This window comes from Benincasa hispida, chromosome 3 (assembly GCF_009727055.1).
Source record: "Benincasa hispida cultivar B227 chromosome 3, ASM972705v1, whole genome shotgun sequence".
NCBI lineage: Eukaryota > Viridiplantae > Streptophyta > Magnoliopsida > Cucurbitales > Cucurbitaceae > Benincasa > Benincasa hispida.
In genome coordinates, this window is record NC_052351.1 from 59,305,223 (window position 1) to 59,332,792 (window position 27,570).

Below are 27,570 nucleotides of genomic sequence, written 5' to 3' on the forward strand. Positions count from 1 at the left end.
CACTTTTCTTGCCCTTCCCAAACATTTATAAGTCCTTTTTCTTTTCGATGATAACTTCTATTATTGATAAACATGCTATTAGTGATAACTTATAGGCATTCCACTTACATTTTAGTTCGAGATTCAACTTTATTTATTACATTCACTAAGTTGGCTATCAATGATAGATTTCTATAAGTGGCTATTAATTATGAAAATATAATCAAAGATGAAGCTATCAATGATAGAAAATATTAGTGACTATCACTAATAGACTTTCATTTGCTATTTATATTTATTATTTGTTATAATAATCAAACTTGATGATTGACTTGTTGGTGTTAAGTCACTTATGAATTGAGTTTTTTCAAGTCTTAGGTACGGAACTCAGCCTCATAATTCTCGTGAAAAAAAGGGGAAGAAAAAAAAATTCAAATAAATGAAAGAAAAATTTTAAAAATAAGAGAAAGAGAAGAAGCAAAAACTGAAAAAAGGAAAGAAAATTAAACATAAAAAAGGAAGCAAAAACCGGATAAATGAAAGAAAAACTAAAAAAAGAAAAAGAAAAAGAAAAGGAAGAAGCAAAAAATGGGAAAAAGAAAAGAAAATAAAATAATAAAAAAAGATAAGGGAAGAAGCAAAAATCGAAGAAAGGGAAGAAAATAAAAATAAAAAAAGGAAAAGAAAAAGAAAGGAAAAAAGAAAGAAATGAAAGAAAATAAAAAATAAAGGAAAGAAGGAAAAAAAAGACTAAAAAAAGTGTACAATAAAAAAATGAAAAAATGAAAAAAGGAGGGAAGAAGCAAAAACTGAGAAAGAAAAAAAAATGAAAAAAAATGAAAAAAATGAAAAAAGGAGGGAAAAAGCAAAAAACGAAGAAGATAAGGAAAATAAAAAAAAGACTAAAAAAGGTGTACAATAAAATAAGACAAGGGAGGGCGAAATTGGAAATTAAAAAAAAAACCAAAAATTGACTAGTCAACTAATCCATATTTATAAATATTTTAAAGATGTAATATATTTTTAGATTTTTTCTCTTATTCTACTCTATATTACAAATATCCTTTTTGTTTTTGTTTTTTTTTTTTAAATTTCATTTCATAATATAATTAATTTTTAACTTTTTATTAAATTTTAAAATAATGAAAGGTTAAAATATTTTATATTATCAATTTAAATAAATAAAACAATAATAATACCAACTTGTTATCTAAAAAATGTACCTTCAATATAAATACAAAAAATTATTGATTTTAAATAAAAAAATAATAGACAAAGAAATTTTTTCGATAGAGACTTGATTCCTGAACAGAAATTCCCTGACCTCGATCCCGACTCCTCAAAATAGGTAATGGAGCGGTGACGAGATTAACAATCCCCACGACCTGCTGCATTGTCAACCTTAGTAGCATTTTTATCTTCTGGGCCGAGGCCCAAATGTTTTGGGTTAAAGAGAGAATATGAAGCCCATTATGCAAGCCCAATTTAGCCCAAATTTAAGGGGGTTATCCTCCTCTACTTCTTCTGAACCAAAACCCCAACCTCAAACTTCCTTCCTCCCTCCATTTTTTAGCACAAAAACACCTTTCATGGCGCTTCGCCATCTTCTTAAAGCTCCTGGTTATCTTCCCCTTCGCCTCATGGCTTCCTCAACTTCCCTTTTCCCTTCCTCTATACATCTCCGCTCTCTTTCTTCCTCCGCCTCTCTCGCTCCTTCCTTTACTTTCCTTCAGTCCAGGTTCTACCTCTTTTACTTTGCTTCTCCTTGAAAATTATCCAGGAATATCTAAAATGTGTTTATTTACATTTTCTTATACTGTGTTGTTGACATTTTGAGATAATGCTTTGGTTCTAGCTTTGCCACTTGATTTCGGAAACTTTTGAGCTCCATTCGTTTTTGGTGTTTTTGAATGTGATATGTATTCAGGTGTTAGCTTTTGACTGGATTTTAATGGTTTTAGTGATGGAATGTGGATAATGTAGCTATTTTGGTTTTTTGGTTTTGGTTATTCTACATAATTTTGCGCGGTCAAGAATGCTTTTATTTTATTTTATTTTTGCTTATTCTTTATCGTTTTTATGGAGCTAGCGGTACGAGATTTCGAACGAGGAAGATTTCCACTAGCATTCGACTGGTACAAAATGTAGCTTTCATGTCATCCAGTGCTGCTACTACTGAAACATCGACAGCAAGTGAGAGTTTGAAGGCTTATGGGTCTGAGCAAATTCAGGCAAGTAATTGGGAATTTCAAATTCTAAGTCAATTTTTACGTTAGATGTTTTTTCACTTGGGTGGTAGTCTTTGTTAAGTTAATATTTGTTATTGGGTTCATGCAAAAGATGAACGTAAGCAAATGTAACTTAAATCTACGTTCTTTGTAAGGAACCATATTTCGTAAAAGACATTGACCATCTCTATGTTCAGCACTCTTCCTTCCTGATTTTTGGACTGTGTTTTTGGTAAGCCTTTGGGTGTGCGGATATCAACAAGTGCTCAAAATCATCAATTCACATCCTTGAATTATCCATTTTTAATGCTATGTTTTGGTGTGAACAACCACCGCCCCTTAAAAGATCATAGCCCACATTTCATTGTTGCTAATTGGAAACTATTTTTTTGTAGCCTCATTGAATGGGCTTTCTTGTTCATCAATGAAATCGTTTCTTATCCAAAATAATAATAATAATAATAACAACAACAACGAAAGTTTCTTTTTTGATAAAGAAATTGTTCATATGATGATTGTAAGCATAGTTCAACTGATTGTATTGTGATTCTACATCGTTTTTAGTTAAAAAAAAAAAGATAAAGAAATTTTTTTCTTCTTTCTTTTATTCCTTTATATATATAATGAGAACTGAAGATATATATCTTTCAATGAGAATTGAAGATATATATATTCTAGAAAAACGTATAAACAACCTAAAGGTCCGAGGAAGAGGGAGTCCTAAGACTATGAAGGAGGAATGAAAGACAAGGCCTCCCATCTTAAGGTGTGAAGTAAAGAGGGCTTATTACAAAAATATTTGCGGAGGGCACAGGCACACCAATATAAGAAAGTAGAAATTTACAAAAAAACTAAACTTATTCGAGAGTAATTGATGTAAGTAGAAAGGGATTAAATTGGGTAATTGAATAAAAGTATAGGTTAATTCCATTTTTACCCCACTTGTACTCAATCTCTATAAATAGGAGTCTTCCCCTCACGTATGGATAATAAATGAATAACCTTTCCTTCAAGAATTCTCCAAGATTTGTAGTCTACATCAAATTGGTATTAGAGCGACCTCGTGAAGGGACCTCATGACGAGTAAAGGGCTTGGTAAACTCCCCACTCTTCCTTCCCTCTCTTCTAAAGATGAGGAAGCATCATCCTTCTCCCCTCAATCCGTCAACCGACGATTAACTCTTGCAGAAACTTCTATCATTTCTCTCGGAAAGTTCAATGTGAAATTGCTTGTAATTCAAACCAATATGGCTGGAATTATAGCCACAAATTTGCGCATCCAACAAGCTATTGAAAATTTGACATTGGATGTTGGAAGAATGGTTGAAAATCAACCAAGAACTCATCAAGAAGCATCAGAGGGAAACCAAGCTCGTGGAAACAATCAAGAACAGCTGCAAGAAGTTCAAAAAAAGCCTAAAAAACCAGCATCAAATGCTTCTAAGAAACCAAGATTTGCCTTGGAGGGTCCAAGAAATTCCTCCAAGAATCCAAGAACCAGCAAGACTGCATCAAAGAATTGAAGACGGAGGAGTGCAGCTGCCTAATCCTGTCCAATATCATCAACATCTTCTGGTTTATCCACCTTTTAGACCCATGCTACCAAATTTGTTGGGGCTGGACTCTAATTCATCCGAGGATGAAGATTCGGCTAGTCCCCAACCACATTACCGAGCAAGAATGATGCATCCACAACAAGGAAATTACCCATTGTTTCAACGCCAATTCCATTATGATCAAGCACAAGGGTATGGAAGTCAAGAATATTATCAAGATTGGCAAGGTCAACCTAATAGGCGGCAAGATATCAAAGAAAATGAGTGGATAAATTTATTACGAGAAATGGTGTTGAAATTTCTGATGTAGCAAACTTAAGTTCGCTGAAGGCCTTATACAGTAAAGATGCTGAAGTTGATTTTTTCAGTAACATAACCCACTTGCAGAAACTTAGAAGAGCAAAGGCACTGATTCGCTTAAAAAATACTATTCCTACAGTCAACATGCCTGAGGTTATCACAAAGAATGTCTTCATGCCACTGTTCTTCAATATGCTGTTTGACTTCCAAGAGGAAAAAGCAGAGAATTAGAGTTGCTTGCATTAAAGTTACTTGTATAGAGGTGCAGAGAAAGAGGTGCAGAAAATATTAGAGTTGCTGTCAACATGTTCTTTGCTTAAAGATATTGGCTTGGTCAATGAGTATTTGAACACCTACAATGCTTGGAATCTCGATGAACTTGATGGAAATTTTATATTTCGGACTTTTTTTCATAATATTTTTGTTCAAGATGAAAGAGGTTGATTTGGTCATACTTCGTTGTACAAGTTTCTTTTATTTCTTAATTGTTTCATTTTCTTTCTCTTCTTTTTAAAACTCAAGGATTCTTTTTGGAGAGGTAGAATGATGTAAGTAGAAAAGGGTTAAATTGGGTAATTGGATAAATGTATAGGTTAATTCCCTTTTTACCCCCCACTTGTACTCAATCTCTATAAATAGGAGTCTTCCCCCTCATGTATGGATAACAAATGAATAATACTTGTCTTTCAAGAATTCTCCAAGATTTGTAGTCTACATCAATAACCTTGAATTCTCTCTTTTAAAAGGAGCCTGGTTGTCCATAAAAATTTGCCTTCATGATTTAAAATTTGAGCAAAACCATCTTACACAGTCTCAGGAAGAACAAGATCAAAACAGTAGAAGGTATATTGAACCTTTGGAAGCATAGAGCAATGAAGGAAGAACTGGTTGATAGATTCTATAGTTGCATATTAGATAAATCTTAGGAGATAAGAACAGATGGAAAAAATTTGTTGTCAAAGGACTGATGCCTTTCCAAATCATTTTGCTAAGCGGCTATCCAAATAAGAAATCCTAGATGAAAGTTTTTTTTTGGGGGGGGGGGGGGATAAGAAACGATTTCATTCATTGAATGAAATATCTAAGGATATAATATACAAAAGGATCCATTCAAAGGGAATATAAAAGATATTTCCGATTTGCTATAATGGAAGAAAAGCTGTGACGTTTAATGGTTGGTATGGTTTTACACCTAGAAAAAACATTGTAAACGGCTGATTCAAGGATATCCTTTGCGGTCTTGGCCTTATCTTGGTCAATTATTGTATTTCTTTCATCTCATAACTTCCACAAAACAGATGAAATGTCAATCCATAAATGCTTCTTGGCGGCTGTGAAAGGGTGATTAATAAGCAGCATCCAAAGCCAATTCTGTGTATCATCAGGGGAAGCCGTGAACCAATTGAAGCCTGAAAATAATTCTGACCAAATGTACGAGGAGGTGGGGTGTCTGAAGAAAAGGTGAACGATTGATTCACTGCTTTTTTGACAACACCAAGATGGAGACAATTGAATCCATGGGAAACATTTCTGTAAACGATCCATGGTATGGAGGCAAGATTTTGTGATCTCCCATAGTAGGAATTTTGATTCTTTTGGGACAAGTCTTGTATAAGTCTTTTTCCAAAGTGGATTTGCCGGAGATGAGATAGCTGTATACTGATTTTGTGATCTCCCATCTTGTCTGCCAGATATGAGATAGATGGAAGGATTATGCTCCCCAATTTGACCGGATAAGATGTAAATTAGCTGTAGATCCTAATAATACCATTTGTAGCTTGGCATGGAAACATGTTTTGAAGTAAGGATGATGTTAGATTAGGGCATTCTTACACCGCCTTGCCCAAATTTCCTCTTCTAAGCTAAAGATCCCAAGCTTGAAGCCAACAGACGTACAAGAGCATAAGGAAAAGGAAAAGAACAGTGAACTTGAAATTGTAATTTTTGTTTCAAGAATGTTCTTCCATGGGTTACTACTTGACTGAACAGGGTCCATTTATTATTGGCCTACTTATATGCTTATGAGTTGTGATAATGCTTTTCCACCAAGCCTTTTCCTCATTAGAATATCTCTCACGCCACTTTAAAAATAAAGCCTTGTTCTTTTGTTTGAAATCACCTTTTTCGAAGCCTCTTGAAGCAGGGGGGGTGCGCAACCTTGGCCCAAATGTTAAGGTGGCTGCCTTCATCATTGTTGTCCCTTCTCCATGAAATGAGTGCATGTACATCATACCTCCTATGGTGGTTGCCAAAGCTCGTAGTGAACCCAAAATATGCCATGGACTTGGATCAGCCATATGATAAAAATGCCTTCAGGATTTAATCACAATTCATTTTTTTTAGTTGTATGTAAGCCTCCCTTAAACCCCACCTGCTAAAGTGGTAAAGAAGGGCTTTTTAGGTCTCAATTTATTTCAATCTAACAGGACAAAAAAATAGGTAGTCGTAGGGACAGTTTTTTCTGTGTTGCTTGCAATTGTTTGGATGCTAGGGGTATCAACCACCTCACACAGGTGTCTCACTGTGATTTTGCTCGGATTGGGCTTTAGTCTTTGGGTGTCATTGTGGAACCAATGGTTAGAAGGGTCAACTATATATCAAAATGGAAGCAAAGATTGCATAAGGATGGATAAATGTCTTACATCTCACACTCTAATGTTCCCCTACCAATATCTTGGTCTTTTAGAGAGAGGATTTCCTTGACCTGTCTTTATAGAAGCCAATGCCCAAGAGGTCTCAAATGATTTAGCAAATTCCTAATTTATCAAGGTAGGCCTTTCCCATTCTGAAATAGGGGAGCCTCTCCCTTTTAGTAGCAAGCTTGCTTCAAATGGTATCGAATTCCAAAAAGAAAGGATGGAAAGTTTTCCCCAGTAGGCAAACCAATGTAGAATAGAGAGAGAGAGAGAGAGATACATTGTTGTTGCACACAAGGAAAGGCTGAACTTTCAATCCCTTCAATGTCAATATTCACCCTATCAAGTGTTGCAGCCAGTAGATACCTGTTAGTGTTACAGTTTGAAAGTAGGATCTTTAGACTTCCTTATGCTCTTCAACTAAAATTATTTCTTTAGTTTGTCAGCAAACGTGGCCTTTCATCCATTATTTTTTTTTCAGTGTTCATTATATGTAAAATTCAAAAAGAAACTTTGTTTCTTGTTCTTTATTTATTTATTTTTTGTAATGCACACAATAGAAAATTGTTGTTCATAGAGATGGTCTTTAGAGAATATTTCTTTTTAATTTTTTATTAAAAAATTGTGGGGTGTTGAGATTCATGCTTGAAAAGGCATACTTTTTAAAACATTGATTTTTCCTTTTTCTTCTTGATTGATATCCAGTTTTCTTATTGAATATGATAGGGCATTTGGTTCCCTTGTTTCTACTTTTTGGACACTGCGAAGAAATGTGTCTATAGATTTTTGAGCCCCCTTATGGAATTCTTGTGTTTAGTTTTGCATGTTCTAAAAATGTTCGTAGTTTATTGGTCATCAAACTTAGTGTTTCAACCTTCAAGTGAAATATTTGTGTCTTTATGGTTTTGACCTAAGAGATAATCCTAACTTAGTCCTTTGAGTTTAATCAAATTGATTCGTGGAATTAGTATTTGTGTGCTAGAAGTTTGTGTAACCAACCAAGGGGCTCTTAGACCAATTCACAATGGTTCTCAACAGATCGGTTGAATATTATAAGAATAAAAACTCTCCATCTTTGAAGTAAATTAATGTGCAAGTGGATATGAGGGAGAAATTGTTATTGAAGCACAAATTAGGTTATTGTTATTATTACTACTACTACTACTACTATTATTATTATTATTTATTTGGTTAAGAGTTTGCGGAGGATATTTACAGATTCTGTTGTTGGTTTATGCTGGTTGCTTGAAATTTTTAGGTACTGGAAGGCTTAGACCCTGTAAGAAAGAGGCCTGGAATGTATATTGGGAGCACAGGACCTCGTGGACTGCATCATTTGGTAGTTAACTTTTCTAATTCTAAAATGGAGGAAATCCACCCCCTCCCCCAACAGAGAAAAGTAAAAGTTCGATGAAATATCTTTATTGATCTTGGTAGGTCTATGAAATATTGGATAACGCTGTTGATGAGGCTCAAGCTGGTTTTGCCTCACAGATAGATGTTGTCTTGCATGCAGATAATTCTGTGAGCATCACGGACAATGGACGTGGGGTATGATTTATCTTTTTATCTCAAATATTTTGAGTTTGACAGCATGAAGGTCAGATTATTGCATTCAATTTATGTTCTGCCAATTTGAACAATGTTCTTCAAATTTTAATCATATGAGAGGCGTATAACATTTTTATGAAATTTTGATTTGGTTTATTCACAATCTTGATATTCAATTTGTATGATTTATTTTACTTTAATCTTTGTTGGTAGGATTATTATTATTATTATTATTAATATTATTATTTTTATAAGAAACGGTTAGATGATATTATATTAAATTTTCACCTATTAGTTTAAACTTTTGGGTCAATCGTGATTTAACATGGTATCAAAGTAGGTGGTCTGGGAGGGTCTTATGTTCAAACCCTTGCAATGTTATTCCTTCCCGATTAATGTTGATTTCCACTTGTTGGGTCTTTTACATATTTCAAGCGCACAAGTGGGGGAGTGTTAGATGAGTATTAAATTTACTTTCACCTATCAACTTTTAAGCTTTTAGGTGAATAAGTGATTGAACAGAAACATGCTATCATTTCAATGATATAATCAATTATTACAAGCGAATCAATGCCTACCAAAAAAGATGAATTTTTTCACAAGGTTTTATTGTAGGCATATTGGGATAGAGGTTCATTTTTTTTTTTTAAAAAAAAATTAATATTGGAAGCGAAATGGTTGTCTTTTCAGGGATTCTTTATTTATTTATTTTTATTTTTAGGATTGTTTTCAAATATGGAAAAATGAGCTAACTTATTTATAAATATAGCAAAGTATCATTCTCTGATGGACAATGATAGATAGTGATATTTTGCTATATTTGAAAATTTTCTAGCAATTTTGTCATTTAAAAGTTACCCTTATTTTTATTGTTTTATGGATTTGGTTCTATCTATTTCATTTTCTTGGTGTAAATCAGAGCACCAAAACTCATTATAGTTATCCTTTTTAATCTCCAATTGGGGAGCTAGGTTATAATCAACAATAGGTGTTGGGTTTTTCACCAGTGAAATTGTTTCTTCTTCTTCTTCTTCAAAAAAAGGAAATTTAACTTTGGCTTAATGCAGGATTTGCTATTAAGGTTGAAATGATGTTTTTGAACAATTTTTTGTTCAAGTTAATAATATGTACCTGTAGTGGATATTTTAGTCTTTGTCCTATCTAAACTTTTCAATTATATGTTGCAGATCCCTACTGATTTGCATCCTGTTACGAAGAAATCTTCCTTGGAGACTGTGTTGACGGTATTGCTTCATGAACGACATTTTGCTCAAGTTACCATGTGGTCCATTAAATAGGTTTTGCTCGCATATATTAATTGTGTATTCTTCATACATTAAAGGTCGAGTATGGTTCTAGGATCCATACAAACTTAAATTTAGAAGTAGTTTGCACAGTAAAAAGCATGAGAAAATGGAGTAGAGTAATTTTGTGCATATTTCAAGTTTGATTTGAAGTTAACAATTTTTTCTAAAACAATTATGAACAAACCGGCTTAAAATGTTACCGAATAGCAATTCTTTTACCAACAAAATACCAAGTAACTAACCACAAAAGCACCTTAATTTTGAAAATGATGAGGTTTTGAGTTTTAATGGAAACCAAATTTTCATCAAGAAGAAACGAAATGATACAAAACGTAAGGTTAGTATAATCACATAGATTTATGAATTTTAGATGGATTTAATCTTTATAAAGAGAGCACCATAAAGAAAAATGCACCCTCACATACTTTACATAGTTTCAACATTCAACTTCGTCTATGATGTTTTCAAATACCCATACTAAAGACCTCTTTCAAATACTCATTGTTTGACTCATGAGCCTGTTCTTATTACATTTTTGCATTTTTGTGACTGTATGATTATGGAAGTTAATGTTTTACCAGGTTTTAATGAACTTGCTATTGCTAAAAAGAATAGTAAGCACAAGCAATCTTTTCTCTGTAAACTCTCTACCAAAGTGGCGAGACTCATGTGCTATTGAATTGTACAGGTACTACATGCAGGTGGGAAATTTGGTGGTTCCAGCAGTGGCTACAGTGTCTCAGGTGGACTACATGGCGTGGGTCTGTCAGTGGTTAATGCCTTGTCTGAGGTTTGTGTCTGTTATACATTTTATATACTTTTGTTTGTGTATTTTTTCTTGGTTGTGGAATTCATTTCTTTTTGTGTAATTTTGGATTGCCCACTCTTTTAGTCTTTAAGAAAAAAGAATGCTAGTTAAGAATGATTATTTCCCCTTCTTTCTTTTATTATTATTATTATTTTTTAATGATAGTCAAACTTTCATCGGAAAAAGATTATTTTCCTTCTTCAACCTTAAGTACTCAACTAATTCATTTTACTTCGTGAGTTCTCTGGTCAATACACACCTCATAGCTTGTTTCTGATCGAAAAAATTTATTTTCCTTCTTCAACCTTAACTACTCAACTAATTCATTTACTTGGTGGGTGAAATTTTCTCGTCAATCCACCCATTGTGGATATTAAAAGGATTCCTTGGGATCCAGTTGAGTACTTATTAGATGTAATAGTTAAAAACTTGTTAGACACTTTTTATAGTTTAAGAATAAGAACTTGTTAGACGCCCACTCGGATGTTTTGGGGACTGAACTTGTAATTTAACCCTTTTTTTCCCGATAAGAAACCATGCTTTCGTTGAGAATGATGAAAGGATATACAAGGACGTGAAATAATCAAGCCCCAAAACAAAACAACCCACATTCTCAGTTACATAAAGGAATCCAATCCAAGAATAAGGCTAAGCTGATAATTACAAAATACCATGTGAACGGAGGTCAAAAAGAGGAATTAAATCTAATCAAATCCCAAAGTTCTTCCCAGACTTCTGCACCTCATGATAATTGAACTAAAATTATCCACTGGCTTTCTCATTGTGGTTGTCCATTTGAACTCTTGCATGGGGTTAGTTGAACTATAATTTGTAGTTTCTCTCTTCTGTATTCACCAATGTTTTTAAAAGGCTAAAGGCAGTCTTGAGGTTTTTCATCTTTCAGAGACAAGGCGTAAGTCTCAAGGTGGTATGAGGTGTAAATCTCAAATTTAACAAAAAATATTTAAACAAATCCCAAGTTAGTATATGACCAAGTATTGCTAAACATAATAGTCATAGAACAAAATAAAAAAAAAAAAAACCACCCCTGTGAATTGCCACTTAATTAAGCAAAAATTCTAAAAAGGATACCTCTGATTGAACTATTGTTGTCATTTATAGGATTGTTTAATACTATAAGGTTCTGTCTTCAATACTTTTAAAGTCACAATAGCAACAGTAATAAAAGTCAAAACTCAAACTCTCATATTTTTAAGAATGAGACAAATTGCTATCATCCTTTAAATCATCACATGAGACTAAGAGACTTTAAACCTTAGTGCCTTTTCCACAAAGGCACAAGCCTCTTCTTTGAGAGGTGTAAGCTTATTGTGGTTCAAAGGAGGCATAAATCTCGAGGCTAAAAGTTAGCCTTAAGGAGTAAGCCTCAATAGGTTTTTAAAACATTGATATTCACCAGCTGGCAGCAACATTGTTTCCAATCTTCTCAAATGACCCATATTTCCAATTCTTACTGTATAGACAACGATGAACAAAGAAGTAATAACTTGAAATAATCTGTGCATAAAACTTATGTCACCATTGGGTGCCTGAACAGATAAAAATTGAAGGGTAGTTGACAAGTCTCGGATTCTCTTCCTATTAGTTACTTTAAGGTGGATTACACAACTGGCAAAAATTTTATAAATTCGTGGTAAAGATTACACTTATTGTAAAAGAAATTTAGAAATTCCTTTTCCTAATTAAATATTATGCCTTTTTTCCCTGATCCTTGCTGGAAGGTCTGAAGTTCATGTTTTTGGTATATGTTTTTTGAAATGTTTGGCTACTTCTTACTTACTTGGCAGTTATTGGAAGTTTCTGTTTGGCGTGATGGGAAGGAGTTCCACCAAAAGTATTCTCGTGGAAAGCCTGCCACCATTCTAGCATGCCATGTTCCTTCGTCTGAGTTGAAAAATCATCAAGGAACTCGCATCAGATTTTGGCCTGACAAAGAAGGTTTTACTTGACCATCATGGTCTGAAATATTTCTGTTGTTACTATGTTAATTTATATTTGTCTTTTGACTAACATATAACAGTGTTGATTTAATTTTCAATTAGTTACTAAGCATAAAAAGTTCTCTTGTTGGTCTTTCTTTCCACTTTAGTTAACACGTTCCTTCTATTTTTATCCAGTCTTTACTACTGTAATACAATTTGACTACAACACCATATCTGGACGAATCAGGGAGCTAGCTTTTCTAAACCCCAAGGTATTTTCTTTTATTGTTTTGCTTTTATTTACATAAAATGATGCCTTGATAAATTCTAGTCAGTTTTTTTCGGGAAAATTGTCAACCAAACATACGTGGCAGTGGGTAGTTTATTGGTTTCTATTGCATGTTGGAAGCCTTTGGAATAATGTGATACTTACCACCCCTGTGATACGACTCTTGCAGCTGACTATAACCCTTACAAAAGAGGATAATGATTTGAAGAACAACCAGTACAATGAATACTGCTATGCTGGTGGCTTGGTTGAATATGTTGCATGGCTGAACAGTGATAAGGTATAGCATCTTATTGCTCTACCCTTCGTTTTAATTTTTAAAAATTTATTCTTCAGTTCTTGTTACATGTCTCCCAAATCTTCATTTCATGTTTCATACACTACATTATAAAGCTAACTATAATCTAATAAGTACGGGTACGGATACGAGACATGGACATGACATGACATGCCATTTTGTTTTTTTAAATTTAGGACACTGACACATCAATGACATACATCAAGATTTTTATACCAGAAGAAAATTCAAAGTAAATGTTATCCATGCTTAAAAAATTAGTATGATGTTTTTCACAATCAAATTTATTATCATTGTCATATATGTGTCTTTTTAGTCTATTCAACAAGTGTTCTATACATATCTAACATGTTTGTTGCACTAACTAGTGTCAGATACGTGTCCAACAAGTGTCGGAGTGTCCAAATGTCTAACACGTATCCGACACTGACACACTAGTCAAACTAATGTGTTCATGCTTCTTAGACTATAATCACGGCTAATGCTAGTAATCTTTCCTCCAGAAACCACTTCATGATGTCTTTGCTTTCAGAAAAGAAACGGATGGAGTAGCCATTGATGCTGCGCTTCAGTGGTAAGTCACTAATCATGCTTTTCACTGGATCTTCTCAAATCTTGAATTATTTTGTGTAAACAATGAGAAACCGATAAACTATTACTTTAATGCCTGATTAATTGAAAAATCTCCATATTATATATATGTTACATAATTCTTTTTTTTCCATCTGTTGGAATTTCATTCTTCCTGGTTATTGGGTTATCAAGGCTTTGCAAAGTCAGATTTTTAAATTTTGATAGTCACAGCCATAGTATGAGATGATAAAAATCATAAAGCAACTAACACTTATTTGGCAAGAATCTTATTATTGTCGGCTTTGTTGATTGTTTTCTAGGTGTGCAGATGCGTATTCAGACACAATTTTAGGATATGCTAATAGCATACGGACTATTGATGGTGGCACCCATATAGATGGGATGAAGGCTTCATTGACGAGAACTCTCAATAATCTTGGAAAGAAATCAAAGATTTTTAAGGTGGTATTGTTTTCATAGTTTTATTAGTTCCTAATGTGTACATATGTGTATCACTCTTGTGCATAGGCAGAGATGGATAACTTTTGCTTGATAACGGCATATTTTGCATTTATTTTTCTTATAGCTCAACTAAAGAATTATAAATAGAAGGAATAAACCCCTTTTCCTAGAAAAAGAAAAAAAAGAAGGAAATAAACTAAGCACAATTATGTATTTCTTCCAGGACAAGGATATCAGTTTAAGTGGTGAACATGTTAGGGAGGGATTAACCTGTGTTGTCTCAGTCAGGGTCCAAAACCCGGAGTTTGAAGGACAAACCAAGGTACCCTTCCAGAATTATGTTAATTTATGTTGATGTCTTGGGCCTCTTGGCCAGTTTATTCTATACTGCTATTTACTTTGCTTTCTCCTCTGTAATGTGTATCTTACTTTTTTGTCAATTCCTAAAAGACAAGGTTGGGAAATCCTGAAGTGCGAAAAGTAGTTGAGCAATCTATACAGGAGTACCTAACTGAATACCTGGAGTTGCACCCTGATGTTCTTGATTTAATCCTTTCAAAATCTTTAAATGCTCTCAAGGTGATTTTCCATAAAATAACGAAGTTTCATTTGTGATTCATTCCTTATGAAAGTCTAATGGTGGGATTCCATTATGGGATTTCTCTTTACCCAAAGCAAAATTTTTCCCTCCTATTATTCTTATTTTCAGGCAGCTTTAGCTGCTAAGAGGGCAAGGGAGCTTGTGAGACAAAAAAGTGTTTTGCGTTCATCGTCCCTTCCCGGCAAACTAGCTGATTGTTCATCAACTAATCCTGAGGAGTCAGGTATTTAGCTTTTTCGTGGATGGAAATTGAGAAACAAATATTCCACTGATGCAATTTTTCTCTATAAGAATTCCGTTGATATGGGTGGGACTTATTGAGGCTTCATGATATGGAGATTAATTAATAGTATTTTACTAGGTTTAGTTTATTCAAATATTGTATAAAGTCAATTGGTTTATTGCCCAACTCTTCCAGTTATTTGTAACATTGCAACTCTCCAAGTGAGACTACACCTTGGATAGGGGTCATTCAGCACACTCACCAACTCTGCAGAAATTTAGATATTTATAACATAGCATATTTGAATATTCATAAAAAAAAGTCATAACGCATCTGGAGTTTCTTGTTCCCTTCCCTTGGGAAAAAAGCATCTTCAAAGTAGGGACTAACTCATAATTTTAGACAACCAAAATTACCATGGTTGGCCTGATGGTCATTTAAGGATAAGGTAAATGATAGACAGTTTGAAGAGAATGGGTTTAGGCTTTTGTGGTTATTTAGGAATTATATCCTGTCAAATGGTTGTCTAGTAGATTAGTTGAGGTACACGCAAGTTGGCCTGAACACTCACGAATATTAAAAAGAAAAAAGTCATCAAATGTGTCATATATTACATTCTTGTTTCAAGCATTTTCCGCTTTATGAGGAATTTTTTTCCCTTTTAATAAAAATAATATATTTTTCTTTTAATCTCATTTTACCTCTTCTCTGCCACAGAAATTTTCATTGTTGAAGGAGACTCTGCAGGTGGAAGTGCAAAACAGGGTCGTGATAGGCGCTTCCAGGTATTTTTTGATTGTTAATGATCAATTGGTTTTGTAGATTTCAATTATTATTTATGGCAACTATTGAAGGCTTAAAGCGTGTTAGGTCGATAAATTAAGCTATTTTTTTAAAAAGGAATATATTAAATAAAAGAATACTGCACAAAAAGACTATTGAGGAATCCTCCTATCAGAAAAGGAAAATATAACAAATTGTGGTTGAACAACTAAATGGGTTGCAAAAAGATTAGGAAAAAAATCCTCTCAACTGAATAGGAAAACAGGAAAAGAAAGTCAACAATTAGTAAAAGACTTAAAATACCATCTTTTATACATGATGGTAACGTAATCCCAAATAGATCATTAGGCTATAACCCCAACACTTCCTTTTTGGTGTTTGGCAACAAAAAAACCTAGGAGAATCATTCGAGCTTTGAGGGATTTAAGACAAGGTGACCCCTTAGCTCTAGTTGTCTTTGTAACTGTAATCAATGTCTTGAGCACTATGTTGGAAAAAGGCTTTTGATAGGTGTGTAAATGGCTTTTAGGAGTGGCATTCATGTGAGTCATTTCTAATTTGTCGATGGCACCTTTATATTGTTAGAGTATAACAAATAGAAGCTCCAAATTTGAAGAGTATTATCAATATTTTTGAGTTGGTCACTAGGCTTAAAATTAATGAAAACAAAACCAATATCTTGAGGATCAAATGATGTGGAGAGAGAGATGTGTTTTGTGAGGATGTGATGTGGAACCTTGTCAAACGTACTTTTATGCACCGTTTGGGGAAATCCTAAAATCGATTTTTTTGGGCACCATGGAGAACCTGGCTCATGGATTGGTATAATTTTTTATGCTCGAGAGGAGGTAGACACACTTGTTAGTGGAGTTTTGTCTAGCATCTCCATTAATTTCTTTTTGTTTTCTAAATGCTCAGTTAAGATTCTAAAATGGCTTGACGGGATCATTTGTGATTTCTTTTGGAAATTTGTCTAAAGAAAATGGTTGCATCTTGGGTAATTGGAAGACTACTTCCCTTCCTATTCACAAAGGTGGCCTCGGCTTGGGGAACCTTGGAAGCAAAAACATAAAAACAAAAGCCTACTAGCTAAATGGGGTTATAGATTCATGATGGATGGCTATATTTTATGTAAAAGATGCTCTTGCTAGCAAATACCTGTTCAAGAAGGTGAAGTGGATTCCATTTCCAAAAAACTATTGGCCTTCTAGGGATCTTGGAAGCTCCATCTACAGAGCTTGTTGAACTGGGAAATGTTACACAATTAATGGGAAATGTTACACAATTAATAAGGGCAAAGGGGATAGAATTTGGTCTTGGGAGGACTTACAGTTGGCTATTGATCACTTGAGTTCTCTTTCCTAAGGATCTATAGTACCACAACTACAAAAGAAGGTTTGTTTGCCAGTATTGGTCTGAATCCTCTAGCAAAATTGGGTTTGCCTGTCAGAAGAAATTTGACTAATGAGGAAGTTCTCGAATGGTGGCTTTACAAAATGTGTTGGAGCCACTTAAGCCATCCAAAAGTGATGAATCTAGGTCTTGGTCTGTTTAAAATGATGTTGCTTCTTGGTGAAGTCCTCAGGGTGAATGATTGCAAGGCTCCTGTTGGTAATGCGATGACTTAGGCTATCTCAAAAGCTAAGGTGTCGAAGGAAGTGAAGGTTTTCTTGTGGGTTTTCGTCCAAAGGAAACTTAATATAGGAGATTTGCTTTAAAGGAGATGGCCTAATTGCTTTATATCTCCCAATTGAGTCGAAGAGACTCTTTTCTAGACTTCCAGCTTACTTTTGGAACTCCCATCAAGATTAAGGCTAGGATTTTGTAGTCGTATACCATTATGGCATCTCTGTGAAAGTTGTGGAATGAGAGAAATCGAAGCATCTTCAAAGAGAAAGCATGCCACCTCAATTTATGGGAGTCTATTTGACTCTTAGCCTTCATGTGGTGTTCTCCCTGTAGATCTTTTTGTAATTATGATCTTGTTCATATCCAAGTGGGAGTCCTTTTTGTAACCCTTTGGCTTTGTGGGGATATCTCATCTCCCTTTTGTATGATCTTTTCAGCAATATGTTTCTTATAGGAAAAATTGTAATTTGGCCTATGTTTTTCCTTTTGTATCCTAATCTGATATGAGGGTGGTTTAGATTTTGATGGTTGGTTGTGGATTTGAAGTTTTTGATAATATACGGAGAATGAAAATAAAAATAAAAAGTAGATATTTTTTGAAAAAATATTTAGGTACATCCGAGCTGGACCTATCGTTGTATACCACACCAAATTATCCAATTATAATTTGCCACGTGCTGTATTTTTCTTACTTTTTTTTTGTGTGGGATGATAGTGGGACGCATAAAGATGAGTGCATCCCTATTGCTCATATTTTTATTTTTGTGCCTATTTTTCACGATAATTGGTCGACCAACTACACTTTTAAGGACAAAGTACTTTTAAGGGCAATCGACAACTAAGAAGCACAGACATTTCTAAAATAGCAAAGTGTTAGTGTTAGACATGTGTTGGACATCGACACGTCCCGAGATGCCCCGACATGCCTCGAACACGTGTTCGACACATCAACTGGCGTATTGAAGATTTTATTATTTAATTTTGATGTTCGACACGCCCTAGACACGGTAGGACACACTAGGCGACACTTCAGGGACACGACAACCTCAATTTTTTTTTCTTCTTCAAAAAGACTATTAAAACATTCCATTTTTGAAGCCCAGGCCCAAGCTACCAAGCCCAACTTGTTTTTAATTTATTTTAGCATTTATTCGGCTGCTGTATTGAGCACCCACTTGACCTCTTCGACCAGAGTCACCACACCAAACGAGCTCCACGAGTTTTACGCTGCTATGTCCTCATTTCTCAGACTTTGAAGCCCTCCACGGTTGAGTTGAAGCTTCCATGCCGACAACCTTCAACCTGAAAGTGAAGACAAACCAATCCTCCTCACCGGCACCGGCTTGAAGACCGACCAACCTCCACTAGCAATTTGGTTTATTTCTCTCCCATTCCTTTTTTTTTCTCTTTGAAGAACATAAAAGATCTATTTTTTGTGTTTTTTTTCTTCTAAAAGCATCCATTTTTGTGTGAAGGGCATCCATTTCTCTTGTGTTTTTTCCATTTTCATAAGTCTTCCCTTTTTTCTTTAATTTTTTTTATTTAAAATTAGGATGGAAGAGTCAACTTCTAGTCATACTAAAATCAATTAAAAATGGCTACCGAAGATGAAACGAAACCGTTATGGCAATATGTGACAGAATGAACGATTGAATGGAGGTGAGAATATTGCTTGACAATGTAATTTTTGTCAAGAAAATAGGATTGGTTTTTATACAAGAGTTGGGGCACATCTACTAAAATTAGGAGGATTTGGAATTGGAGTGTGCAAAAAGGTCACTCCTAGAGTGCAAAAGTTGGAATATGAAATAAAAACCTAGGTTTTAAGGAATGCTCCTAAACAAGTTACTTTACCACCTCCATGACATGAATCTCAATCTTTTGGAACAGGAAGTATGGGTAGTTATTCATTTTCTTATTCAACGATGGAACAAAACAAAAGGAAAGGAAATGTTAGTGCACTTGACAAGTCATTTACTTGGCAATTCGTGATCAAGTGGATTTAGAGATAGCTAGAATGTTTCATTCTTCAAGTTTTCCTTTTCATTTGGCTAGAAATCCATATTGTGTGAATGCATTTGCTTTGGTTGCAAATAATGCTATATCAGGTTATTTACCTTCAGGGTATAATAAGTTGAGAACAACTCTTCTCCAAAAAGAAAAAGTAAATGTAGAGAGATTGTTGCAACCTATTAAAAGTACATGGCTCAGAAGGAGGTAAGCATTGTCAGTGATGGATGGAGCAATTCGTAGAGGAGGCCATTAATTAACTTTATGGCAATTACAGAAGGAGGACCAATGTTTCTTAAAGTTGTGGAAATTAAAGATAAATACTTCAGAGTAAATCTGATGAAGAAGTTATAAATGAGGTGAGACATGATAATGTGATTTTAATCATTGACAATGCTGCAAATTATAAGGGTGCAGGAAAAATTATTGAATCATAGTTTCCCAACATAGTTTGGACACCATGTATAGTTCATACTCTCAATCTTACTTTGAAGAATATTTGTGCTGCAAGAAATATTGATAGTAATCAACATGTATTTCCAGAGTGTAGCTGGATTTCTGAAATTTTTGATGATGTTATGTTTGTCAAGCACTTTATCATGAACCATTCCACGAGGCTTGCTATATTCAATGAGTTTGTATCTTTAAAGTTATTTGCAGTAGTAGAAACACATTTTGCATCTACTATCATTATGCTTAGAAGATTTAAACTCATTAAAGGTGGTTTGCAAACAATGTCAATGATAAATGGAGATGCTACAGAGAAGATGATATGGTGAAAGCAAGACGTGTAAAGGAGTTAACACTTGATGATAATTAGTGGGATAAGATTGATTATTTCTTTCTTTAACTCCTCCTATTTATGATATGATCAGAGATTGTGATACAGACAAACCTTGCCTCCATTTGATATATGATATATGGGACACCTAAGAAGCATAGACACTGACACGTGACATGACTACGACACGACACCAACATGACGACACTGCCAATTTTAAAAAAAGTAGGACACGACACGTGGGGGACTTTTTTTTTAATTTTTAATGACAACAATAAATATATGTTGTGCACATAAACATATTGTGAAATATTACCATTAAAAATATCAAAATAACAACCTAACAATATTCTAGTTCTCATAAGTTTTTGTAATTAGTTTAACACAACAAAAGTTCCATCTTCGGTAGTCATTTTTTAATTAATTTGGGTATGACTAGAAGATGACTCTGCAATCATAATCTTAAATTCCTAATTTTAAATAAAATTGTAACTATAGTGAGAATAAAATAAAAGAGAGATTTATGAAAAATGGAAAAAAAAAAACAAAAATTTGATGAAAAAATCTAAGTGATTGGTGTGAGGGGGCTCTTCATAAAAGGCAATGGGAAGTTCATGAAAGGAAAAAAAAAAAAACAGAAATGGGTGAGAAATAAACTAAAGTCGTTGACGTTAGAGTTGGTGGGTCTTCAGATCGTCGACCAGAAGATCTTCAAGTCGCCGGCATGGAGCTCTTTAAGTTACTAGGGTGGAGGTCTACTAGTTTCCGGCGTGGAGGTCTAAGTTGAAAGGAGGAAAATTCGCGTGGAGGCTATGTTTGAGGAGGAAAATTTTGTGGTGGTTGCTACGTTTGAGAAGGTCCCGACAGAATGCCCTAAGTTATTTTTTAATTTTTGGGCTGGGCTTTGGGCTTTAAATGCCTTAAAATTATGGTTTTTTTTTAGTTTGTAGGTTGTCGTGTCTTTAACCATGTCCGCGCGTGTCCTTGTGTGTTCTAGGCGTGTCAGAAAGCAAAAAATAATAGTAAAATAATACACGCCAGCTGGCATCTTGGACATATGTCGGAGGTGTGTCGGGATGTGTTGTTGTCCGATACGTGTTTGACACCTACACTTGGCCATTTTAGAAGTATTGGTGCTTTATAGTGGGACACCATGATTGAAAAAGTGAAAGTGGTGGTCTATAGACACATGAAGGAACACGTGCAGATGAATTCTCATCTTTTCATGAAGTGGTGCATCAAATTATGATTGATCGTTGGAATAAAAATAACACTCCTCTCCATTTTTTGGCACATTCTCTAAATCCAAGGTATTCTAAGGCATCTTAGATCTTTATTTTATTTTTTTCAATTCCTAAGCACACTCTAAAGTTGGGTATATTTTAAAATTTTATTTCGGTATTATAGCACACAATGACTTGGAGAAGACAAGACTCGAGTCCCACTACATAAAAACTTAGGGGGCGTTTGTTTCAAGGGTTGGGATTGGATGAGTTAGACATCCTAAGCCTAATCCTTGTTCAGACATGGATCTAGGAAGCTTGGCTTCCTACATCCTTTTCCCATTGCATGAGTTACCTTTATTTATTTATTTATTTATTTTTAAAAATTTAATCTAGAAAGTTTGTCGGCCAATTTTCGGACACCACCTTTGGTGACCGTCACTGGCCAACTCTGACTGCCACCCTTGGCGACTGCTGGACACCAACTCCAGCGACTGTCGCTAGCCAACCTCCGACCACCACTTCTGGCGACCTTACTGGCGAACATTTTTTCTAAGTCATTCCAAAAAGGTCTATAGCTTAATTAAAATAATATTTTTAAAGTACACTTTCTCTTTCTTCTAATTAATTTTTCTTTTGGAGTTTTTTTTTAAAATTGTTATTATTATTATTATTAGATTATCTTTTTTAATTCTCACTCTTCCCTTCTTTGTTTAAAATTAATGTTTCCTTCATTTTAGGATATTTCATTTATTTTCTATTTTTCCTAGTTGAAAATTGATCACCTTCTATTGAGATCTCAAGTATATATTGAATATATTGGTAATGTAAGGGAAAATGTAAATATACATTGTATATACCATGGTTTAGTTTTTGGCATATTTACAACTATATTGAAAAATGTAAATATACATCGAATATGTTGTTATGTAAATATACATCGAGTATATTGTTGACTCATATTTTTGTGTAAAATAATAGTTTATTAGACTGCAATTGTATAATTAGGTATATCTATTTATGCTATCTATATAGAAAGCCCTCATTTAATTAACATTTTCATTTTTTCTGTTTGTCAATTTAATTAACTTGAAGATTTAGAATAATTTTTTAAACGTGAAGGATTAAAATGTTAGAAACAACTTAGCGGCCAAATAAAAATTAAAACTCAAACTTTATGATTTTTTTTGTTCCTCAAGTGTAATTTGATATAGAAAAATATAATTTTTCAATAATTGAATTGAATTGAATTGAATTTAAGACCAAAATACTAATTTATTTCAATATGAAGTTTTCATGATATGGTAAAAAAAAAAATCGATCATTTTTAAATTAGTTAAAGTGACAAAAGTCTATGAAGTTTTATCTCAAAATTAAAATACCGAATTATTAACACAATAAATTAAATAACAATATAATTTTAATCACATCTCCATTTCAAAAGTAAAAAATATATATATTTTATTCTAAATTTTTTAGTTTATTTTAAACTTTAACTATATTAAAATAATTAAGATGACAAATTTGAACTAATCTAAAATCTAACCAATGATTAAATACAAGAAAATATTTTACAAACTCAAGATTTATAAACCTGCACTTCATTCCCAGGCTTCTGCACTCCAAACATAGGTTTCTTAAACCAAGACTTCCAAAACTTACACTCAGAACACAATTTTCTTAAACCCATGCTACTTAAACCTCCCAGCCTAACCCCTAGGCTTAACATTACTAGGCTTAAGATTCCATATCTGCGTGCCAAACGTCTTCTTAGAAGTATCAAGAGAGGATGAAGCGTATCAAGAGATATTTTAGTTCAGAGGATGAGTGCACAAGAGTGAACATTGAATTTTCCAATTTCTCTACAATGTCTGCAGAGTTTGCTGAACATGATTCCATACGTAATAGATATAATATGCCTTCGAAGAGTTGGTGGACCATCCATGGTGCCTTTACTCTACTTTACAGACACTAGCTATGATACCCTTTCATAAGCATGACGGCAATGTATTTTCTCTTCCATATTCCAATACAATTTCAATTTTACTTTTCTATTTTCCAATCACATGATTGGGTTTCTATCATAGTTCGTTAAGTGGGAGGAGAAACTCTAGTTTCACAAGTAGAGGAAAGGAATGATTAGGATATGAAGAGAGTATTTTTTGTCAAGCTTGGTTGAGAAGTTCATTGAATTAGTAGAGTTTCTATCATGGTTGAGTATTTTTCTCCAAGTTCATTGAATTACTTGTGATTGGGTCTCTGTCTTTTTATTTTTATGATTCTATACAATTTAGGATTTCTGTACTGTTGCTGTCATCTATAATGTATTTATGGACTAATTGAAAGTTCTTTAAATATATGCTGATATGCATCTACATATGTGTCAGACATGTACACATGAATATGCATACATGTTGCATGAAACAATAATGAGGTTAAAGAATCTCTACATTTTTTATGAGGTTAAAGGTTCCTATGCTACATGTGATGTAATATTATAAAAAAATGAATACATAGGATTTCTGTGCTGAATATATTGTCTTTTCACTCCACCTGTTTATAACACTCCAGTCCTTCAGTCGCCTTAGTTCTTTCCTTTTTAAATCAGTGAAATCAGGATTGTGATACTGTTAAGCCTCCGGTCCTCCCCTACTCTTTCCAACTTCCGATCGAATAAGAAGATTAAAAAAATGAACAAGAACCATGGCAATCAACAATTTCCTCCAGCCTTTATTTATAACTTGATAGCAAACATTCCAGCAAAGAATTTTAGAGGAAAAAGAAATAACCCAAACAAGAGTGTAATCAACAAAACTCAACGGAAAACAAGAAAATAAAACGATAGCAACCCAGCTTGAAATTCGAGAGGTGCTGGATCCTCTCCTAAAGGACGAATCTTCTTCAACCAAAATTCTCCTCCTCCTCTCTTGCTCTTCCTATTTGTTTAGCTCCTTGTGGTCCCACCCCCAACGGTTTCCTCAACAGATTTGCCCTTTGCCACCATATCTTCATAATCCACTATCCCTCTAACTAACTCTTGTGGTGATTTTTCCTTTTTGTTCCTCCTCTTGTACGTGAATATAATGGGAGGTTTTACAGATACATGCATATTCACATGTTTATCATGTTTATTGTGCAGTCTATAGTTAAGTACTTGTATGCATGATAATACAAAAATGGATGTGCACATATGATGCACCACTGCAAATATTCCAAGTGTTCTTAATTTGTTTAAATGCTCAATGCAGGCTATTCTACCTTTGAGGGGCAAAATCTTAAACATTGAGAGGAAAGACGAGGCTGCAATGTACAAAAATGAAGAGATACAGAATTTAATTCTTGCTCTTGGACTTGGAGTCAAGGTTTATAATATAATCCTTCAATTATTTAAAATTATTATTATTTTTTTCTTAGATTGTGCATTTACTATTGCCGTTAGGGGGAAGATTTTAAAAAGGAGGCTCTCCGCTATCATAAAATAATCATATTGACGGATGCTGATGTTGATGGTGCTCACATCCGAACTCTGCTCTTGACATTTTTCTTTCGATATCAGGTACAGTAATTGTCAATATTATTTTATTGCTTGCTAGGGACACGTGTACTTGTAAGATGCCAAAAGAAAATTTGCAAATACGTAGTGTAATGGAGTGAAAAACCAATTTGATTTTGGTTCTTGATCACAGAAAGCTTTGTTTGACGAAGGTTGCATTTATATTGGAGTTCCACCTCTTTACAAGGTTTGCTTCCCCTCTTGATGGGTCAGAGATGCAGAATCTATGCTTAGTTTTAATTCTTTTTATGGTTATTTCTTCTCCTTGTTTTTCCTTTTGGAGATTATCAGGTTGAGAGGGGGAAGCAAGTACACTATTGCTATGATGACAAGGAACTAAAAAAGCTTCAAAGTTCCTTCCCTTCAAATGCATCATATAATATTCAAAGGTTCAAAGGTATTCATTTTAGTGTTGATTCCACATGTGTTCGATGGATCTGTTGCCTCTCTACCTGCTAATACACACCATTTGGTGGCTTCTTTTAATCCTTGTTAGTTGAGTTGTGCTAATGTTCGAGAGTGCAATAGGCATCACTTCAAACCACCATGGTTGGGTGTAAAAAACGAAGATGCTTTTGGTAGAAGTTAAAACCACTAGAGTGCTTTTTAGTCCAAGTGATTGCTTTGGAAACACTTCAATTGGTACTTGAGAGGGTAGAACTAGACACCAAAGTTACTTGTTATTAATTACTTTCTACCAAAGCTCTTACAAGCGAGATACTTTTGTTGGCCTTATTCAATTTGAAAGGCGCCCAAATATTTCTCTTCTAGAGGTGTTATGTTGTAGAGGAGGTTTTGAATCAGAAACTTCTCAAAGGAATACAAGATCGAAAGATACAGAAAATTTAAAAACAGCAAATATACCCATAAAGAAAACAACCATGAACAAGAACTTTTTATAGACCTAAATGACTGGCCAGTAGAGTACACTTCCATGGAATTAGTGCAAAAACAGCAGCAGCTTGAATGAAGACATGGATGTCTTCTTGAAAAGAAAACACCTAAAAAAAATGATTCACTCTTGCATATTAAAGCATCCTTTAACAAAGAAAAATTATTTAATAAACGTGCAGAACAAAAGTTTAATCTTCAGCACAGAGTTGACAACTGAACAGACTTGAAACTTGGGCTGCCAGGGGAATAAAATCCAAATTTGAATTTATGGTTGCCATTCGATTAGTGTAAAATGTAAAGATTACTGCTTAACTTCAATTATATTATTAGAGTTGTCTTCCAATTACTGCAAAATGTATAAATAATGTAGTTATAAAAGGTGGTGATAATGCTTGGACCATATGGGTAGCTACGAAAAGAAAAGTTTCTTATAGAAAATCAAAAGCTTTTCCTCTCTTCGGAAAGAAAAAACCACTATGATGACTGTTTAGTAATTTTCTTTTGAAAAAAAGATGAATAATAAATGTATGTTGGGCAATCTAGAAGATCCTTAGGGGTGAGGAATCCCTAAGCCAATCAAGACAGGAGGAATTGAACCAAAAGGCCTCCAATTTAAAGAGTGACGAAGGGGAGGGACGTTATAAAAGGAATGTGTAAGGCGCTCCAATTATGAGGCTGAGTAAAACTGGTCTGGCCGTTTTTGTTCTTCACATTCTGTGATGAAAGTTTTATTTTTCTATAAGACAATAATGATGTTAATATTAATAAACGATTGTTATATAATAGTAAGTTTGTACACCCTCCGAAGCTTCCCATATTATTATGTTTTTAAAATATTTAAGTTTTGAAAGTATGCTAAATATTCTTTGACTTTAGGTTTGGGAGAGATGATGCCTGCACAACTATGGGAAACAACAATGGACCCAGAACAAAGGATGCTGAAGCAGTTGGCAATTGAGGAAGAAGCAGATGCAAATGTTGTATTTTCATCTCTTATGGGTGCCCGAGTAAGTATTAATGCCTATGCAACTGTTTAACTCCAATCCAGTTCATCAGTGGCCACCATTTGGATCAATTTGGTATTTTCGTACACGTCAAAAGTAGGTCAATCGGGAGCCATTCCAACAGATGTATATTAGATACCAACCAATTCATTTAAACTAGAGAAGATTAGCATCAATTTTTTTCGCTTTAACAAAGCCTTCATAGTTATTGCCTTTTAACATTCGTATTTGTGTGCTGTCCATGCCCGTTGGTAATTCTAGCGCTAGGTTTAGGTGAAAAGAGTAAGCTTTTTTTTTTTCCTGTGAGGGGTTACAAGAATAAAATTATTTATCTGGCATACACATTTCTATCACTCGAAATATTTCTATGTTCTAGCACTGGATTAATGTGTTTTTTTTCTCCTTTTCCAGGTGGATTTCCGAAAGGAACTAATTCAGAAATCTGCAAATATGATAAATTTCGAGCATCTAGATATTTAAGTGTAGGATATTAGCTTCTAATCCAAAAGGGTAGGAACAGGGATGGTCAGCTTTGGAACTTGCTTTTGAAAAAGTAAAAAAGAAAGGAAATTAAACAGATAAATTGGTTGAAGTATATATCTCCATTGGCATTCATCATGATTTATATTCTTTTGTCGGTGGCGTTCGAGAAAGACGAACATAGCTTTGATTTCAGGACCATGCCATGGGAATGCTGTGCTCATTGTATAGAAGGTGAGAAATTTAGGAGACTGAAAGAGTGGTATAGTTGAGATATCACTTTGATGTATGAAACTGTGGAGCAAGTTTTTGATGTTTCTGACTTAGCTCCATTTTCTGTCTCTCTCCACCCTGATGTTGTATAATTTCACACATGAATTATATAACATTATTTATTCTAAAGTCTTAAGTCATTGAGATATCATATAATGATGAAATAGAGAGGATCAAGTTTTTAGA

General features: G+C 34.1%; 1 protein-coding gene across 1 annotated transcript; it reads left to right on the top strand.

Moving 5' to 3' along the window:
- Positions 1 to 1,497: 1,497 nt before the first annotated feature.
- Positions 1,498 to 27,570, top strand: LOC120073964 (DNA gyrase subunit B, chloroplastic/mitochondrial-like). Its single transcript, XM_039026894.1, has 21 exons — positions 1,498 to 1,717; positions 2,069 to 2,210; positions 7,958 to 8,038; positions 8,137 to 8,250; positions 9,438 to 9,494; positions 10,246 to 10,347; positions 12,174 to 12,324; positions 12,504 to 12,580; positions 12,767 to 12,877; positions 13,399 to 13,469; positions 13,789 to 13,930; positions 14,154 to 14,252; positions 14,381 to 14,509; positions 14,640 to 14,754; positions 15,472 to 15,539; positions 24,429 to 24,542; positions 24,620 to 24,736; positions 24,867 to 24,920; positions 25,025 to 25,130; positions 26,504 to 26,634; positions 27,043 to 27,570. Exons 1-21 carry the CDS (start codon positions 1,569 to 1,571, stop codon positions 27,109 to 27,111), a joined length of 2,199 nt encoding a protein of 732 aa, XP_038882822.1. The 5' UTR covers positions 1,498 to 1,568; the 3' UTR covers positions 27,112 to 27,570.